Here is a 21,315-nt window from a genome sequence, read left to right on the forward strand (position 1 = left end):
AAACAATCTTATCAGATTGAATGCATTTTATTGAAAACATAACACACCATCTGCTGTGTGACTGTGTTAACTGCTCAGAGTGGGTTAATAACAGTATTTACTATCAATGGATCATGTGCAAGAAGAAACCAGCAGGTGCTTCCTAACTCAAAATAAATCTGCTACACAAGGATGCACGCTGACATGGACACACGTCTTTTAAACCTTGTACATTCAGATCTTCACACAAAGACATATAGTGTACACGGGTGGACAAAAGACTGTACAATATAATGCACTCCAAAAAAACAAAGTACAAGAGTTGTCGAGGCTCCTGACATCTACAAAATTCAACATTTTAAGACTGATGTAAGGTTGTATTTGTTAGCATTTGATTGCATTATATTTGAAGGTGTTTGTCCACCCCTAAGACTTATAGATGTCGCAGTTATGAAGCCAAATCCCTGAGGAAACGTCATGAGTTCAAACCTCTGAAGGCACAGAGGTGATTATTGCTACATAATGTCACCAGACGGCTTGGACAATTTAGATGTTCTCTGCAGACCTCTAATGAATCCGTTACAGTTTGTAGTCACTTAATGCTTAAAGAGGAATTTGCATGAACATTTTTTGATTCAAAAGAGATTTCTAGGCCATTTAATCGTCACAAGATATTTCTCCAAAGCAAAACAGGATGAGTATTTTTGCATGGGCATGGCTTTCCACACCGTCACTGGGCACAGTATTGAAAGATGGATGGACACATGATGATGGTATAGTTAGTGGGGATGTTATGTCCTGTTAGTCAACTGCCTAAAAGACTAAAAAAAATCCCCGCTCATGTAAGAAGAACCTAAATACATTCATGTCTAATCTCTTTAAAACTGCTCAGTATGTAAAAACAATAGATGAAAACACAAAACGCTCACAAATTAAAGTGATTAATAAACACCCAGTGGTCACACAAACGGTTAAATTACACTAACAAGGCCGATACGATGTCATTCAACATTATGCTTCTATAATGACTTAAACATCCATAGAAGAGCATTCCCCTTCGTTTCACTTCATAAAAGGAAAAGTTATTGCACAAACACGGAAATAATAATTTCATGGAAATACACAATTTCAACAAGCAATATTAGGAAAAGCACATAAAAGAGAAGAAGACAAGGTCATTTTGGTGTTACAGAACCGGTTAGTAAACGTGAACATATCCTGCTGAATGGATATTTACCAAAATAAATCCACATATCAGACAGGGCAGAGAGTGGGTTTCTCCCAAAATAAAACCGTCAGTCTGTGGATCAAAAACCTCTATCACAGTGGATCTGCTTCCTTTTCAGTATATCTAAGAACACTTTGTCAACAGTTTGTCAAGTGGCCCTAACATTGTGAAGTTTATTATGTCAGAAATGGGAAACAGTTGCCCTGTTTGAATGAGTTTCAATGGATGAATAAATGACATTTGCATTGAGTAGAAACTGAGGTAGATTGAATTAGGAGACACATGATTAAAACTAAGTGGTACACAGGTGACTAAATGCAGACTGCAGAGGAAATATGATAATATACAGTAGACCAGGGTTGGAAACAGCCTTCAGTCCAGTCTGTTAAAAGATCTTTGCTTTACTTTACAAGCCAGCTACTGTGTGGAAGTCCTTTTTCCAACTCTGACAAACACTTTAGAAAATAACCAAAGTGGCTGATAAGTAGAGCTGCAACGATTAATCGATTAGTTGTTAGATTAATTCATTTTGATAATTGATTAATCGGTTTGAGTAATTTTTCCAGCTTCTTAAATGTGAATATTTTCTGGTTTCTTTACTCCTATGACAGTAAACTGAATATGTTTGAGTTGTGGACAAATCAAGACGTTTAAAGATGTCATCTTGGGCTTTGGGAAATAGTGATCGACATTTTTCACCATTTTATAGACCAAACAACTAATCGATTATTGGAGAAAATAACCGACAGATTAATCGAAAATGAAAATAACCGTTAGTTGCAGCCCTACTAATAAGCTTTGCATTATTTCAAAGTATTCACAGCCTGGTTACAAGTTATCCCTTAATTAAATTTAAAAGACAATTTTATGTTATATTAATGACATTAAAAGCTCCTACTATCCAAATCATTCTCCCTCTGTCTACAAATCCGACCACTGCAGATGGACCACGAATACAGACTGAAAACAAAATGAATGTCATCATACTAAGTGCTAACAAACAAAGAACATGCATGTTCATGCTTTCAGACAAACTAACATCAGAATTGTTGTTTCAAGTGATTAACAGATTAACCTGATATGTTCATGTCAGGGCATTGCAGTGCTTTTACATTAAAAATGCTGTCTTCCAGAGAACTACATAATGATGATGATGACTTTCACCTTCGACAGGCCTCCTACATGTGGAGCCAGTCTGAAGCAGTACACCAGGTTTCATGCTAGAGGGCGGCACAGCTTTTTTTAACAAGCTTTCAGTGGTCTGTGTTTTTGCTGAGTCATCACAGATAGTGAAGGGTGATGGCGACGAGCTGAAATGTTCCGGCAGTAATTAAAAAAAAAAAAGGGAAAAAAAGGAATGGTTTTGTTATGTAAATCAGTAGAGATTATGACAGACATTTGCATGTAACAAAAGCTAAAATTGAAATTAACTTTTAAAACGAATAAAATAACACACACTTCCACTACATTATTAAAATCAAATAAAAAGACTAACTCGTTTAGAAACAGTCATTTCTTCTGTGAGCCACTTCCCTCTGGGCTGATTAAAATGACGATGGCTTGTGCTTCAAAAGATCTTTGCAGATGTTTTCCGTACGGTGTAGGTATGCAAGATAAGGCAACCGTTGAGTGATGAGCTCAGAGCAGCTCTGGGAGGAGGCGAGCGGGTTTCCCTGCGTGCGGTGGGGTCGGACCACGAGGGCCCAGTCCTGCTTCAGTGCGCTTTGCCGTTGCCGTTCATGTGGCTGGTGTTTGACTTGGCGACCTCAGTGCTGTAGAGACAGTCCAGGAAGCCTTGGGAGATCTCCGTCACCATGGATCTGTCTGGGATAGACTGGGCCATGCCGTAGATCGCTCCCTGAAATGACAAGAAGACACAAGTGAGTTTACAAGTGCACAGTAATCAAAGAAAACACATACTCCTTTTACACTAATAGACTATCACCAGTCTGGTGTTGAGAGCATTTCAGGAAATATTTGATGATTTACTTTTCTTATAAACCTGCCGTTGACTACCTGCGCTTCCTTTAGTGTTTTCCTACATCTCCCAGCATACCTTTTAAAGAGGAACTATTGTGCTTATGTGTTTTTTCCCTTTCCTTTAGTGTGTTATATAGTTTATTGTGCATGTAAAAGGTCTGGAAGGTAGAAAATGCAAAGTCCACGCCAAATGGAGTTACTCTCCCGCACAGAAACACTGCTCCTGAACTGCCTGAAACGCCTTGCTTGAAGTCCTGCCTCGTCTTCCGTAACGTGGTGATGTCACTAAGTAACACATTTGCATAGAACCTGCCCACCGGCTACTTTAGCACGCCCCCAAACAAAGCTAGTTAGAGTGGAGCTGGAGCAGAGTCCGAAAGAGTTTGGTTCGATTGACCAATCACAACAGAGTGGGCCTGCTGACCAATCGGTGCTGCAGCGTTTTTGAACATTAAAGCATGTAAACATATTCTAGTAGAAACCTAAGATACAAGTATGCACCTGAAAATGAGCAGTCCTCTTTAACAACCCCCAGAGGACATCAATGTGTTAGCCCAGGGGGTTTCAAAGCCGATCAGACAAAAATCAACAGACAGCTGCTCCTGTTATTATTCTTTGTCTTACTTCTTTTTGGTAGATAATCATGCTCTAACTTTTGAAACTGCAGTTCCCATAATTCTATGGGGGATGTAAATATGAAGTATAATATTACAATGGAGTCAGTAAGTTAGATAACTTAATATTATATATATATATATATTTACATTTTGTCAAATTAACACCATTATAAGTCTGCCGAATTAGCTGTTAGCAGTTTCTGTTTGCAGTGTGCCCGTGGATGCACAAACAACCGTCACTGGATTACTTTGATACTGACGAACATTTTATGATTCTCAGGCAAGTTCAAGGGTTATAAGGAGTGTCTTTTTTATATGATTTCTAAGTAGGTTTATGGACGTTTATTCTCGCAGATGTGATGATATTGAAAGTGTAAGTCATACTGAATCTAAAAATATGTGTATCATAGCTGTGTGTTCAGAGCTGACTGCGTTATGACTCAGAGAAAGAGTAAAGACTTTTTTTAAATGCTGTGGCATCGTGCGCTAACCGTTTTAAAGTACCTTAATTGCCTCCCTGAGCTGTGTCCTGACTAAATGAATGAGTGAACAAAATTATCACATAAATAAATAATGAATGAATTTTGATATTTTAATTTTCAGTAGGATTTTGCTCCACGTATGGCCTTTGTTTTCATTTCTGTTATTCAGCTGAAGGTGACGCATCATTCACGGGTGTGCTCCTAACGAACTGTTGGGTGGAGTTCCCACTACATTTAAAATTGACTCACAAAACAGCACATGCTCAGCCTGTGCAGCAGAAAAACAAAGTGCCACGTGTGCCAACGGCAAGGTAAACAAGATAGGAACCAGACTGGCAAACATATTTCACATGCTTTGTCATGCCTCAAAACAATTACACTTGGCTTAATGATACATGCAAAGCTTGAATACACATAGTATCCTCTCAGTTGAGTTCTCCGATTTCCTCAGCTGAATTGGAAACTCTAGGTGTGAATTTGTATTTTATGTGGTACGCAACGTCAGAGTCTTTTTACAGCATTTTTAAAATAATGTTATTTTTAAAGAGCTGACTTCTCCTTAAAGATCCTTCATGGGGGTATACAACTTAAGATCCTCTTAAGTGTGTGCTGGTTCTGTACTAATAAATGAACAGAGCACTTATTCTGTATATTTGTTTAGTGCTGCAGTGTCCCCGGGGGCATTACAGCAGTTCACTGATCCTAAAAACTTTTAGGATTGGGGGAAATGCAGTGGTCAAATTTCATGGACGTGCCTCTATGTGTATATGACGATTGTAATAAAGTTTTTTATGTTCAAGTGCTGCAGTGTCCTTTTATATCCTTGTTGTTTGAGATGATAAAACTCACTCTACGTGACATGAAATGTACACAGACCTGTTCTTTTATAGACTACTTATATAAGAATATACTAATTAAACATGTATAACGTGTATGACGTGTTTAAGCAGAGCTAGCTCACCATTCCTGTGGTTTTCTCTTTGGGGTTCTTCATGATGATGGCGACCTGCTCTTTGACGTCATGGACAAACTGATCAGCGACACCCGACTTTGTGTGCAGGACTGTGCAACAAATGTGGATGCTGTGGAAGAGAACATCATACAGTTGTTACACTTCTGACCATTTATCATCATATTAAGTTTTTATTATTATTAGGTTTTTTTTTTTAAATGAAGTACCTGGATGGGTACTGCAGTGTGTTCAGATTCCAGCCCTTTGTCGTCAGTGCATTAGACAGACGGAAAATATCGAAAACATCTGAGCCTATTGCCACCACGGACACCTCTGGGTCCCCGAACACAAACACACCTTTTATCTTGCGGATTCTGTCGATAGAAAAAAAATATATGTAAATGTTGGTCCTTTAAATTATTTTTTATTTTTAACACATCTCGACTTTGGTGTCTTACTCAGTTTTGATTTTGCGTGCCGTGCTGACGATCTTCTTGGTGGCGTCTATGTATCCGTTCTCTCCCATGTGCATCATGGTCGCCCAGCAGGCGGCGATGATTCCTCCGGGCCTGGAGCCAGCAATGGAGGGCGAGGCGTAGATTCCCCCCTGCCAGTCTGGAGCTACAAAGTACTGGTAGTGACGGTACTCTTTGTCACTGTAGAGGATCACCGAGGAACCTTTGGGGGCGTAACCGTACTGGAGAGGAATGTAGTGACACACAGTAACTATAAAAGTATGGCCTGGAGCCACATTGGTCTTTAAATTCCAGGACTATTGCTTTACACGTTTGTACTTCCTTGATTTGTTATTTGATATCATAACCTTTTTTAAACCTTGTGTATTTGTTTATTTAGTTTGGAAAAGAACAAACCAGAAGTAATTGATTTGAAGGGAATCAACAGCCACTCCTTACCTTGTGGGTGTCAGCAGAGATGCTGGTAACACCTTTTATCCTGAAGTCGAACGGGGCGAGTGGGTAACCGGCCTTGGCCATGAAGACAATGAGAAAACCTCCCAGACAGGCGTCCACATGCAGCGGGAGGTTGTAGCGTACGGCCAGCTGGAACACACCAGGGGAAAGTATCAGAGATTTCACTCCCCGGTTTTCATTTCAGAACATTTTCAGGGAAAAATTATTTCACTGCTGACCTTGGCTACTTCTTCAATGGGATCAATGATTCCATGAGGAAACTGAGGCGCCGAGCACACGAGCATGGCGGTGTTCTTGTTGATGGCTCTCTTCATAGCCTTGAAAGAGAAGAAACAATAATTAAAGTCTAAGAATAGCAGTCAATGAGCACATGCTGCCTCCGTGTATACTGTACTCTCACCTTCACGTCTACTTTCATGGTTTTCTTGTCAAGCGGAATGTGAACGAGCTTCATCCCAAAGTAATGCGCTGCTTTGTCGAAGGCTGCGTGGACGCTCACAGGGGCAAGACTGCACAAAGTAGAAAAAAATAAAAATTAGAACTTCTGTGGAGAACACAATCAACAACACTCCTTAAAATGTCTTGTATTAGATTTTGAATTAATTGTAATGGTTATGATTAAAGGCACAATGAGTAGGATTTTCCTAAAAAAACAATGTATAGACTGAAATAATCCCTCTCAATCATCACTTATGACCCACTAGAAGTGGCTGGCGGTGTTTGGATCTACAGAGACCCTGCGGCCCTCTGCCTGTATTTTCTTATTTTGCAGTAGTTGGGACGTTTCTGAGCGTCAACCTCAATAAAAAATTAGCAACCAGCTGCCAGATTGTAAGCACGAATCCAAGAGGAAGCTACGAAAGACACAGCGGCAAAAAAATATATATATAGCGAATAGGGCTGGGTATATTAAATACAAAATAACCCAGTATCATATAGTGTCGGAACTTCTTCAGTCAAACTAATACCCGAATTTGATCCTTTTTGTACCCAAATCTAGAAAAACACAGCCAATCACAGCAAGCATTCTTCGATTTAATGCGACGTGTGATTGGCCCACTACGGCAGCAGCTACAACCCATACAGTCTGTGGTGTGTTGAAGTCGAGCGCGGTGTATTTGACGGAGTTGGCAGTTCAGCGTGCCGAGATGTCATATATAAATAAATGCGGTGGTGGTGGCATTTTATGCAACTGAATGATTCCATTCACATGATGAGTATCAAATAAAGTAGAAAAAAGTACTCTATTGGTATTGGTATCACTTGAAGGGTTTGGTTATTGGTACTGGTACACAGCCCCAATACTGAGGCGAAAACCCACAAAGCTTGTTCCAAAAACCAGAGTGAATCTCGGGTTGGCTTTCACCCGCTGGCGAGCACGCTAACCCTCGTTGAGCCGGGGAGGAGGGGCCAACTTTGAATGTTGTGTTTACAAACCGCAACCGACAAATCCTACTCATTGTGTCTTTAAGTACAGTACTGCTACATCATGTTATTCAAGGTTGACAAGTACATAAGATGAGATATATACTTTCTTTTGGTGTTAAAACTGGAGGAAGATGGCAAAATTAATATAACATTATATCACAAATCCATGGAATTAATTTCCTAGCGGAGCCGGAAATTTGTCTTCTGGGTAACTTCACCAATTTAAACCTTAGTCGTGGCAATGCTGGTAAGTTTGCGGAAATCTTAATTACAGCTGAAAAATGGGTCACGCTAAATTGGAAATCAGACGATCCTGTACCAGTTGGAGTGTGGATTGCAGAAATGAATAATTCAATAGTAAAAACTTTTACAAGAATATGAAAGACATTCGCATTGTTGTTGTCGTAAATGTAAATGTTCACTTTTGAAAAAATAAACTGACAGAAGATGAAGGAAATGGCAAACTTGTACCTGAAGACCTGAAGAACACAAGAAAAGTGAAATTACTCATCAAACATATCTAATAAAGCTCCTCTTACATTTCAGGGTATTTGACACCACGTTCATACGCCATGTCTCTGTACGCCTTGCAGGCCATCAGGATGCTCTCAGTTCCCCCTGAAGTAACCTGGACACAAAGGCAGAGTGTTGTTGAAATGCTTTGGATCCATCCATCCTCAGCTTATACAATATGTGAGCTTATGATAACTTACTACGCCACAGGAGTTTGGTCCACCGTGGAAAAGTGTGCAAGCCATTCTGACAACCTCTGCCTCCATCTTTCTTACGCCAGGAAAGATGTCTGGGTGGAGTGGGTTGCTCCATGCAAAATCTCCATATACCTGGGAACAAAAGAAAAGACGTTAATCTATAACTCTATTTTAAGGGAATGAACAGGAGTTGTTACAAAAAAGAAACAAAAGAATAAGTCAGTCCTGCTTACTGTAGCGAACATCAAAATGTATTCAAGTTCAACCTTGACTATTCGTGCTTGGAATGCCAATTAAATAGAAAGATGTGTACCTTCACCAGGAGGTTGGTCAGTGATTCATCCCCCCAGTACACTGCACCCGAAACACGTCCTTTCTCCCACTTCACCTCATCTGCAACGACACAAGACATTTCTTTTCAATATGAAACAAGTTTGTTATCAACAATGAAGACTAGACATACTCCTTAGGAAGTCAGCCGCAGAGATAATGAAGCTCAGGAATGACGGATGACTTACTCAGAGTCTCGTACTCTCTGATTTTGTCCAGCACTTGGCTCTGAGAGAGGCCTTTAGAGGGCAGCTGTTTAGTGTAGCTCATCCCCTCCTTCAGAGTACAAAGACTAGCAGACATGTCATCCAAAGCTTTGTTGAGCTGGCTCTGGATCTGTAATAAAGAGAGGACAAAGTCACGTTATAGGCGTCGACTGTCTCTGGATGCAACAGTAAAGTAAAGTTTATTCCCTAAAATGAGTGAAGGTAAGTGTGTTTCAGACTGAAAGTGACAACGTGTCCACTGTATTATCAACACTTGACACAATGACCAGAGGTAACCGAGCGTTATCACCAGCGCATGACGTTAAGTGTGCCAAAGGTCTGACCCCCCGCCTCCCTCCTCCTCCTCCTCCTCCTCCCAGCATGCTGTACTCAGTCATCCAACAGTGACTCATAAGAGTCTCAGACTCAGACAGAGTCAGTGTACATCTGCTGGGAAAAGAAGGAACACGTTCACCACTGATACTTACTGTTGCGCCAACAAAGGGTATTTTTCTGATGAGTCGAAAGGACAGCTTCTTGATTCGGGATGGGAGACCTATTAGCCAAAAACACAAGGCAGCTGCTGTGGTGAAAGGCTGGCATTACACACACGCAACCACAGACATAAAACAGCTGACTATGACCTATAATCACACGTCAAGACAAGATGTGCTCTGTGGAAATCAGAGCCATATTACACAAAGCATTTAAAGCACTGAAGACGTGCAGTTTCCTTCAAGGAGCCTCACTTTCACTCTCTGAGAGCTGAAGTACGACGGGTGGAGTTGAGCTTGTTGCTGAGGAATTCAACCACTGACTGATTGATAGATAGCAGATCTAGAAAGTCTTGTTGATTGAGAAACAAGTACTGCTAATTGCAGACTACTAGGGAAACTTTAACTCATCAAATTCACTCAATTGCTCAGGCCACATGTTGAGATACCATACAGTAGATTAGCAGTAAACCTGATGTTAACAGTTCAGAGAATATTACTGCAAACGACAGTATGCCAGCCAAACTCACTTGCTGTCAAACAGGCCAAATGGGAGCATTGACTCAAAAATGTTTGTGAACATGGCCTCTATGATTTTAAGAGATTTGAAGCTCGTTTCATGCCTGATTTAGTCCCCCTACTTTGCCCCCCTGTGTCACGTGTGAAAGATTACTTTCTTGCTGGAAGAGGAAGCCTTTGATCCAGACCGCTCCCAGCGTGGTGATAACCGTCGCTCCGATGATCTGCCACGGCTCCAGGTCCCCGCAGCGGGAGTTGACCTGCCGCCGGCCCTCCTCCAGGTACAGCAGGACCATCTCCTTATACACCTCCAAGGCACTCTGGACACACACAGACACATACGTGGTTGCTTTGCTGCTTACATCACCGCAAATATGTTACACATCGTTTTTTCTCTGACTATGTTAAAATGAGGAAATGACCTTTTCCATACAATGTTGATGAAAGTTATCGTCATCGTTTGACACCATCACAACCATTTTATTTCAAAATGAGGCAATGAATATGTGCAGATTAAATTACAGTAGTACTTCAGCATATTATCTCATAAAGTACTGTATATCAAGCCCTAAATCTTGATGTGCAACTATTCAGTCAGTCAGTCTGACGGCATGGCATCTCTGGATTGAAAAGCTACAGTGCAAGTATGCTTGATAGAGCTGCAACGTTTAATCGATTAGTTGCAGACTATTAAATTAATTTGCAACTATTTAGGGATAATCGATTAATCATCTATGACAGTAAACAGGATATCTTTGAGTTGTGGACAAAACAAGACATTTGAGGACGTCATCTTAGTCTTTGGGAAACACTGATCGTCATTTTTCACAATTTTCTGACATTTTATAAACCAAACAACTAATCGAATAATCAAGGAAATAATCAACAGGTTAACCGACAATGAAAATAATCATTAGTTACAGCCTTATTCAGAACTAAAGAGAGATTTGCCTTGAATTTAAACACACATATACTCCATGAAACAGAAAAATACTCCAACTCACTTTTAAGGAAGAGCAACTTTGTGACTAGTTAAAAGGCAAGTAACTTATTTTACAAACAAACTTCCCCAAACGCCAGAGCAAACTTCCACATTGAAGTGTCCACAACATCAAAGTAATTATAATTCAATAACACAGCTCTCCAATATAAAGAAAACACATGCAACATGTTTAAAATCCAAGTATGATTAACTGTTAATAGTTTATTTATATATAGCCCAATATTAAGAATCTCAAATGTAAGTACTTACATCAGCAGACATAGTCAGCCCTACAGAGTTCACACTAATAATACTGTCAGCAGTAGAGACGGTCGTCTCTTCGTTCTCCAGGTGAGAGTGAGCAAACGCTCTGAGCTGCCTGGAGTACTATCACCAGACTCCTCCCAGCACCCAAACTGGCAACAACACATCCAGCCAGCTGAGGGGATGTTTTGCAATCAATCATCAGATCACATAAGACAGGAAGTTCATCTTAAAATAGACAGAACTATAAAAGAACTATATCACCAATAAATGCTGAATTATTTGTTTGTCAATCTGAATGTGAATGCAGCTGTTTTCAAGATCAAACTGAGCTCTGAAATCACAGAAATAATCAGTTATCTGACCCATAAAGGCTATTTCATGTCCATCAAGTCCAGCAAAATTATCTTTCCATTATCTCTCTTTATGACACAATAGCAGGCAGTTTGATAAAAGGGGCCCTTGTTTCAGCCACAATCAGATGGAGAAAAGCTTACGGTGCAAAAGACAAGATCTTAAGTAATCCCAATCTGCGCCGCCTCATATAAATCCCATAATAGTACAATGAGACAACTGAAACACTGTGTTCATCATCCGCTGACATAAAGAGCTTCATGATGAGAATATCCAGTTGTTAGTTAGTTAGTGAATTAAGGTCACAGGAGTCCACCCCCTGCCCAGACTACAGCTGCCATACCTGCCTGTTTGGATAACATGCTCTTATACAGGTTTGGCCTGATCAGCTGCATAGAACCGAGTGGGAAGAAGCAACGGAAAAGAGGCCATTAACATGTGTTGACTGTTGGGGAGTCTTCATGATAGCGATCATGTTTGTACGTAAAGGTAGAGTGCTAGCCCTCACGTATGTGTCATAAAGAAAAGATTAAATGGTGTTATGTAACATCAGTGCAAAAGCCAAGTCTGTCTGTTATCCAACACTTTTTCTGTCTATATTTTTGCCTTCAGGTCCACCCAAACCAGTCAATGCTGTCTTCGCCTCAGGAAAACTTATACCGAGTTCACACAAAGACGCTTGTACCAGCATTGTCCGACTCATTGTTGAGCAGTAGTGGACGCCCATTCCTTTGCTCCCCCTCATACAACATAAGACTATCATTGTGTGTAAGGAGAGCTTTTGTTGTCTCTGAGGGCAGGTCATGTTCTCATGGAAATGAACTGGGTGTGAGGTGGCTGCTCCTGGATACATCAAGAGGAAAACACGCTGTGAGCACAACAACATCACAATGGCTTTCAGTCTAAAGAGAGATCCAGAAATCATTCAGGGGGAAATAATTACAGCGGTCAGGGTTCGGGTCTAGCCCTTTTGGTGCCCTAGGCAAAATTCGGATTTAGAGCCCCCCCTATGGTGGCAGCGCTGCTGTAGGGTTGCGGTCTACGAGGGTTAGGGTTCTGGGGGATTGAACCAAGCGGTACTACAACTTCTGTGTCCGTCATGTGATGCCATTTAGCCTAAAAACACTTTTTTCCCCCGTAGACTTACATCGGGAAAGAGACGTCTGTAACTCAGCGGATCATTTTTTTTCTCAAGGTGAATCAACTTCCCAGTATGAACACTTGAATAGCCCTTATTTAAATCATTAGGTCCTAAAAGTTGTAAAATGCACTAATAGCTGAATCCAGAGTTATTTCCCTTCCTCCGTTCATGTGAATGAGCCCCAGACCGAGGCTGGAGCGAGGGCTGGGAGGCGGAGTTTAAAGGAAACGCTACTGCTCTATGGGCCCAATGGATCAAGGCCTATGGAAAGGAGGCTGGGTCACGCGTCATCAACGCGTCATGTCTTTGGGGGTACAAAACATGCGCAGTCAAATCTGGCCTGCACTCGCCGAACGTGAGCCAATCGCAACGCACGACTGCAGCTTCTGTTACACTGTGCATGTGTTATACCCCATACCCCAAGACCCATGTCCGCCCGTGACCCAGCCTCCTTTCCATAAGCCTTGCAATGGATAAGGAAGATCGCCGGAAGATCTGGGTACTTTATCTCTCGGCAGTCGAGCAATTTTGGCTTCATGCGCCACTGAGCAACTCCCATAGGAATGAACGGGAGCCCCGAATCCAACGCTGTATCCAGTTCTCTATATACATCCTAACCCTAGCCCCGTAAACCGCAATACACATCAGACATCACAGTGGTTTCAAGACAAAAGATTAAGATTTTTATTTTCATAAATACTTTAGTTATTATAATATGAATAAACAATAGGTCCCTGATATTGTTGGTCGAACAGTTTTTAGTCAGTTTCACGACAATTTACTAAATTATTAAGGAATAAATGCGGCCGAGCTGATGAAAAAGTGTGCGAAAGAGAGTTACAGGGGTGAAAACTGTATTTATTTATTTGTTACCTCAATGTAGAAAATGAGGAAGGGTGCCCACACATTTTTTTTTTTTTTTTTTAATTATTATTATTATTTTTATTAAAGGGTGACCAGCGCTCCCCAGAATGTGGCAGCTGTGGTGTTTCCTTTAACTGTCAGCAGAGCCTTGTGACATGAACTGACATTTAGGCCAAAATTAGGCTACCAGGCTAGGTGTCACTTCTTCTTTCTCTTCCTTTTTTTATTGATCTGGAGGCTGTGACAAGACAGTTTTGAGGTTAACTTTGCACTGACAGCAGATTATGTGCCAGACTAGCTGCCCCCTAGTGCTGAATGACTCCTCTGTCTGTCTAATATCTAAAGTCAACAAAAAACTTGATTCTGCTCCTTTAAGGAAAAACCCCACAAATCTCCACAGCAGCTCTCTGGTGGCAGCAGCAGCACTAGAAGAGTAGTGCTTTGTTTATAGCTTCCTGCTGGTTTAAGTTGAACAGGATCTCTAATTTTAAACAGTGGCTGCTACAATAAACAATAGGGAAGGAGTTGTAATCCTCACTACCATGCACCTCATCCAAAAAAAAGAAAATCTGATTTTAACTTAATAGAACATGAAGTTATGTGGCAGCTCTTTTATTGTCTTATTATTATAGGAACATGTCTTATTATTATAGGAACATCTTATGTAAAGTGTCACATTTCAGTGTCAATGCAGGTTTCTGCAAAAAACATCCATAAACCAGTAGAGTAAAGCTTTCATAACACTCAGTTTGGAGCATCCCCCTGAGAGCAAAACAAGTCAGCTCATAGCTTCACTATTGATAAACAAGCCTCTCAAAGCGTCCTAGCAGCTGCAGCCTCCTGTGTGCATCAACACTGACTAAACAGACCAAAGTGAGTTGACACCTACCCAGTAATCCATGTTAACTCTCGCCCAAAGTCCTCTTTATGTGTCTGCTGCTCGGTAAAGTCACCTCCAGCAGCTCTGCTTCGAGTCTTCAGCTCTCATCTACATGCTACTACCAGAACACAGCAGCAGCAGAGCAGCAGAAAGCTAGCCCTGATTCAGGAAGTGAGCAGGGGTTTGATAACACTGCTGCGCAATCTGAGCATGCGCAGATCTGACAACGCTGCGGTGACGTCTTCACCTCTGTCCGCGGTGACGCCGCATGATTTGTAGATCTACTGTTGGAATCAGCAGCGGTGCAAGTTGTGACGCTCACAACTTGATGAGTTAGGAAAGAGCTAATGCTGCGTTATAGTGCTGCTCTGTAAACTACAGCTCCCAGTGCAGTCAATAGAGATAATAACAGATAAAATCATTGTTTCTTTCTTCTTTTTGTTTCTTTTTTCTTTTTATTTATTTATTCATGTATTTTTTTTACATTTTTTTTTTTTTTTTTTTTACATTTTATGCATTTAGTTTTTGTATGCTCCCAGTGCATTCAATATAAATAATAACAGACAAAATCATTGTTTCTTTCTTCTTTTAGCTTATCTTTATTTTTATTTATTTATTTATGTATTTTTTTTACTTTTTTTTTTTTTTTTACATTTTATGCATTTAGTTTTTGTATGCTCCCAGTGCATTCAATATAAATAATAACAGACAAAATCATTGTTTCTTTCTTCTTTTAGCTTATCTTTATTTTTATTTATTTATTTATGTATTTTTTTTACATTTTTTTTTTTTTTTACATTTTATGCATTTAGTTTTTGTATGCTCCCAGTGCATTCAATATAACAAATAAAAGACAAAATCATTGTTTCTTTCTTCTTTTAGTTTATCTTTATTTTTATTTCTTTATTTATGTATTTCTTTATTTTTTTTACATTTTATGCATTACATTTTATGCATTTAGTTTTTGTATGCTCCCATTGCATTCAATATAAATAATAACAGACAAAAGCATTGTTTCTTTCTTCTTTCAGTTTATCTTTATCTTTATTTATTTATTTATGTATTTTAAAAAAAAATATTTTCTTTTTTTTTACATTTTATGCATTATGTTTCCGTTTTGTTGTCTGTAAAAAAATATTCTCCACATGGAGGTCTCTGTCATATGAAAACATAAACTTTTCATGAGCTAACAAAAACAGACCTATAATTATAATTATTATATTTATATATTGCATTATAATTATAATTATATATTATATTATAAATATATAGTGTGCAAAGACCACATAATTCCAATGTTTTTAGCCTAAGAAGTAGAGCAATTTTTTCAACCCATAAAGTAAATTTTAAATCCTTAAATTTATCTGAAAAATTTAATTTACCAACTCTGGTCAGCATCACAATTAAATTGCCTTAATTATTTAGTTATTTATTAGAACCAGAATATTGTATTTTATTTTTTTATTTTTAAAATTTTGTAATTAAAAAAAAAAAGTATTTTATTTTGTATCTATTTATTCAATAACATCAACATTATAACTCAAGAATGGGACAATAACAACAATTCGGACAATGTAATCATCACATATAACATATCTAATAGATACATGTAACAGTAAGTAAACTATGTAACAATAAAAAATAATAATGATAAAATAAAATTACAGGAATATAATGGCGATAATTCTGTGGCACACTCATTTACAACTGTGGTGTGATGTTCACCTTTATTCTACTTACAGTTTCCATTGTTTGGACATTACCTGAAGGCATCGTCTGGTGCTGCTTTTGCAATGACATGCATAAGTTGTTTTCTTCTTAGGAGTGAAAACAGCGCCTCAGAGCAGCCGAGCACTGCCACTGCAACAACAACAATATGATGGAAATCAAATCTCTTTTCTAGTTTAGATAGATTCTTTTTTTTTTTAATTAAAAGGAATGACTTTTATTATTTAGTATGAATGCTGCAGCTTGACTGATAAAGTGAAAATATTGCTATATAAAAAACAACAAAGGTATTACTCAAATAATGATAATAATATGTAATATGAATGGACTAACATTGTTTAAACAATAACTCCAGTGAGCTCAGGCTGTGGTGCACATGGTGGCTGTAACTGTATGTGACATGCTGCTGATTATTATCCCTATCCTCTGTTATACAGGCAGGGTTGTACTGTTGGTGAGGCTCCACAGGGGTTAAATTGCTCTGGGTAGTTTGTGCACTACTGAGCTCCTTATGCACATTTTAAACATGACAAAGGCTTTATTTGTTAGAATTTTTTTTTATTTTCTCTAAAGTAAAAATAAATGTAGGCTAATTATAATTGATTGGGATACAATTGCTATATCACTCTTCAGAGTGGGCTGGCACTAACAATGAATTATTCTGTTGATTTCACTAGTAATTTTAATCTAGGCTACTAGAGTTGTGAGAAAAATGGCAATATGCCCACCAGCTCCACATTTACAGTTAAAGGGACCAGACATCCTTACCAGTCAGCTAAATTCATATTTATTTATGATCAACTTACTAAAAATCCCTGCAAGATAGAAATCTAGTATATGAACTTTTCATTGAAAATTCAATATACTAATATTCAGTTGGGAGCTCCAGATGTTCTGGGAAGAAGTTCTTAAGCTGATTTCTGAATTGACAGAAAGTGTTGTTCCCGCTGAAGCTAAAATATGTTTGTTACATATATACCCTGAAGACTTTACAGTAAATGTAAGGAAACGTAAACTGATTCACTTCTGTTTGCTACAAGCCATAGCTTTCCGATGGAAGGATATTCTGAGACCTAACTGGATTAAAGAGATGTCTTCTAGTCTGGCATTAGAAAAACTGACTTTCATAGTAAGAGGTAAAGTTGAGGATTTTTATATGATTTGTATCATTGCTGGAGCAGGATGATTGTGAAAAGGGAGATAGAATAGGATGATGACTGAATTGTACTTTTTTAATTGATTATATGTATATGTGTTTTTGTATGTGTATATGCTGCGTTTGTGTATATGTGTATGTATGTATATATGTATACAGTATATATATGTATATATAAACAGATTTTATTTTATTTTAATGTTTTAAATTTGATTTATTTTACTTGTGTATATTATTTTTACTTATATATCTATTTTTTGTATATAATATGTTTTTCCTGTATCTATACTGGCTTATTTTATATTAATATTAGGTTTATTAAGTTTCTTTGTACCGATAATGTTATTATTGGGGACGTTTGTGAATGTTTGTTCTGTTGTTTCAAAATGAACAAAAAAACAATAAATATAATATTGAACAAAAAAATACTAATATTCAGTGGCTAAATTATAGATTTAAAAATGAATTTAGCCTTAAAAAGTTACATTTCTTCTGAGGATTTTTTTTATATATTTGTAGAAAATGCACGTTTGTTATTTTTTTTCCACAAAGAGCCACTAACAAACACCAGCTTTAACATCGTAAACAGGCTATCAGAAGAAAGAGAAAACGTGGTGCATTAGTTTAGGAGCTGAAAGAGGGCGACTTGCAGCCACAGCTCTATTCGTGCTTCAACTCTATACAAAAAGACAAACTGTGTCCATAGGACAGCTATTCCACTGTAATTGGTGTACACTGTCTTCTAAAGCTGAGGTGAGAGGTACAATGCATTGCCTGTGAAAGGAAACTCCAAAGCACATTAAAAGTGAATTACTTCTTGTGTAAAGTGTGTTGGGGGTCATTCTGGTCACGACGCGCGCACCTCTCCAAAAGCGCACGCGTCTCCAAAAGGCGCACTCCATACTTCTTAAAAGGCAGTCACATTGTTGAGGGGTTTCACAAGAGGTGTACATATGGCATCCGGGTTGCAATTAAATGTTTTTAAGATGTTTTTTCTTTCTTGAAGAAGTTTCCCTTTTTCTTTTTTTTTCTTCTCTCCTGGCAGCTCTTTGGCAGAGAGAAGAAGAGGAGAAGAAGAGGAGAAGAGGAGGAGGGGGCACATTGAAAGGCTTCTCTGCTGGTTCAGGATGACAACAATCTGGTCAGCGAGTTGTTGGACTTTGATTGCCCCCCTCAAAACGTCCTTCAAACAAAAAGCTGAAGACGAAAATAAAGCCCCACCTGGTACCTCTGTTTGCTAAAATAATAATAAATAGATTTCGTTTAATAAATAAGCAAAGGAGACTGTAAAGTGAAGTGGTAGAGGAAGTATTAATCAGGAGCTTCGGGCAGGTATCACCTGCTCCGGAGCTTTGCTCAGTTTATTGTTAAATATTGTTAAATCACTTTTCGTACCAAGTCTTGCTCCGATATCTGCTATTTCCACAGCAACTGGGCGCTTATGTTTGCCTACACTTTGCATAACAAGCAGGACACTTACAGCACACTGATAAAGAGAGAGACACACTGACAACTTCAAACCCACACCTGGCCACCATATCCCAATATGGATTTGGCATCAATGATTATTTGTAAAGTGGTAATATTCCGTTTACTTTAGACTTTTCGTGCCTTTTATAACAGCAAGGCACCATCTCGTATCTCACTGGTGTATTTGTCCAGTTTATTGAAAGCATATGGTTATCAGATTGTTCCCAAAACACATATTTAGACAGAAAGTTAAGGAGAGCTTTTTTGTGATCCTTTGTTGGCAATTGTAAATCATGTTTGAGCTCAAGCGCAGCTGAAACGTGTGTGCATGTTGTTGACATATTTGACTAATCTTTAACTCTCTAACAGTGAAGTAACATTATAAAATCTAATGCGCCACTGACTTGTGGCCATATTGGACATGTTTTTGGAGATGTCATAGCGCGCACATATAAACTCACATTACAGAAGAAATGGAGCTTTAATTGTTGTCACACACAACCAGAGCCTTTGTACTATCAGATCACACAACAGGTTTCACTCTCCCATATACTCTGTGCTGTCTGGACCCATGCGTAATAGCCTTTACCCAAGTACCTCAACTTTGCGCACTAATGCATTAAGCACATGTTTGTCCAAATATATGTGGCATTAAAAGTTATATTTTCTTTGATATAGATCAGATTTTCTGAGCTAACAAAGAGATACGTTTCTCCTCAGCATAGCTTTTGGTAACACTCAAGTAAAGACCAGCTTGCAGCAGCTTAACGTTATTTAATGCCAACCTCACCAGGTCGTGCGCCCAATCAGAAATACGCAACAGTATACTTAATAATAAACACATTATTTGAAAATAATCTTGGAGCTGCTGTTGTTTCTACCTCAGTGTTCAATACTGTGGTGCACTTGAAGTTGGTTCAAGAAGCCAGTTTGCTCAGTTACCATGACCAATATGTGCCCAGCACGATGTGTGCCAATATGTTGAGTGCGTAAAATGTGGCATTACAAGTATCCTTAAAGATGGAGATCTGATAACATTTGCAAAAGTAAACTCAAAACTCGTCCTAAAAAACTTTCTGTGAAGAAAATACAGTGATATGATAACTATGTCCTACGGAGCACAAATATAAGTAATTTAAAAAGCTATACAAAAAATATATTTTTGGGAGGTATATGGATGAGGAAGAGTTGTGATAAGGGTTGCATTAAGGGTTGGTTTATATCTACTTTTTAACTCCGGATGGATATGTGGGTTGTAAATAAACTTGGGATGCTGTTCATATATTTAATTTGGGATGTGAATAAATCTGGGATAGTTTATATATCATATTATATTATCATTCTATGATATATGAGTTATTAGAGGAGAAGTGAGAAAGGGGTAGGGAAATATAAGTTTTACTTCTACCTACTCCTTTTCGGACACTATTACTCTTTTTTGTTTGTTATTATTTTGTATCTGTTTTTATTTATTTTATGTTCGAAATAAAATCTCCCATTCATTCATTCATTCATTCATTCGATTCCACCTTTGCGCATAAAAACCAACCAGCTGACAACCTCTCCATTGTCTCTTTATTAACAGAGTTATGTTATTACTGATGGTAAAAAACAAAGTAGTGACTGGCATTGGCAACTTATGGAGCTGAACATTTACCATCTACACTCCTGTGCCAGGTCTTTCTTATAGAGCTTGGTTGTGGATGAAGAATTTCTATGCGTAAAAAGAAGACAAATGTGTATTTCTTTGGTTTATGTCAGTGCTTTTTCTTTTATGCCTTGGACTCTCCAGCTCCTGCAGTAAATCTAAATGGAAAAACATACAGCCCAGCTTGGGGTCTGAGTGATAATCTCTATGTTGTTGATCAGAAACAATGTTGTTTTCTACCCAGAAGTCCAGCACTGTGAGATGGAGTAACGACTGAATAACTTATGACAGGATATTGTTATTATTATATGAGCAGTATATGAACAGTTACAATAAGATCCCCAAAAGAAGCATCTCAGAAGCATCCTGAATGCTCCCTGATTTTAAAGGCACACTTCTGGGAAAAGTCATGAAAATCAAAGTTTGATCTCACTCAGGGTATAAAGTATGGTTATTATTAACCTGGCAAAAAATATTTGACACGTTACCGGCACACTGAATGAAAATAACAAAGAATACACAAAGAAATGGAGCAGTGTGAAGAAGGAGAGAGAGAGAGAGAAAGAGAGAGAGAGAGAGGCTGAAGGACGAGCTGCCTGAAGCTGATTGGCCCTTTGACAGGTGCTGTTGATTCAGGCTCCACGGTGGTGGAAGATAAGATAAAGGCCATATAAAGTACAGAGATGAGCATCCATCCCTCACTGTGTCAGCTGCACCTTTACACTGTCCGCTGCCTCCAGCTACCAGAGAGGATTAACAAGGACGACTGGCTGTCTCCTTATCCAAAGCATCACCTGGCAAGTAAGTGCAAATATAGAATATCCATCCATCTGAAGTTTGTCTAAATCTGTTATCTTTTCCTCTTTTTAACACTTGAATGATTTTTAGGTAAAAAGCTGCACTATAAGACTAAGTTTCATCACTTCAGCACAGTGCTAGATGTATAAACATGGAAGAGTTTTTGACTTTCT

The 21,315-nt window shown here is 38.6% G+C and overlaps 1 protein-coding gene across 2 annotated transcripts; it reads right to left on the minus strand.

Annotated features, from left to right (window-relative positions):
• Positions 1–11: 11 nt before the first annotated feature.
• Positions 12–14,571, minus strand: sgpl1 (sphingosine-1-phosphate lyase 1). 2 transcript variants are annotated; one of them, XM_074646776.1, is made up of 14 exons: positions 14,352–14,571; positions 10,012–10,177; positions 9,333–9,400; positions 8,827–8,974; positions 8,622–8,701; positions 8,312–8,440; positions 8,138–8,226; positions 6,571–6,679; positions 6,389–6,487; positions 6,153–6,299; positions 5,697–5,935; positions 5,466–5,612; positions 5,248–5,368; positions 12–3,065 (listed from the first exon to the last, which is right to left on the minus strand). In XM_074646776.1, the coding sequence occupies exons 1-14, from the start codon at positions 14,361–14,363 to the stop codon at positions 2,922–2,924; spliced, it is 1,698 nt and encodes a 565-aa protein (XP_074502877.1). In that variant the 5' UTR covers positions 14,364–14,571; the 3' UTR covers positions 12–2,921. The 2 variants fall into 2 exon arrangements, with proteins under 2 accessions (XP_074502877.1, XP_074502879.1); XM_074646778.1 differs by lacking the exon at positions 14,352–14,571 and adding an exon at positions 11,110–11,425.
• Positions 14,572–21,315: the final 6,744 nt, after the last annotated feature.

This window comes from Sebastes fasciatus, chromosome 9 (assembly GCF_043250625.1).
Source record: "Sebastes fasciatus isolate fSebFas1 chromosome 9, fSebFas1.pri, whole genome shotgun sequence".
In the NCBI taxonomy this organism is placed as follows: Eukaryota; Metazoa; Chordata; class Actinopteri; order Perciformes; family Sebastidae; genus Sebastes; species Sebastes fasciatus.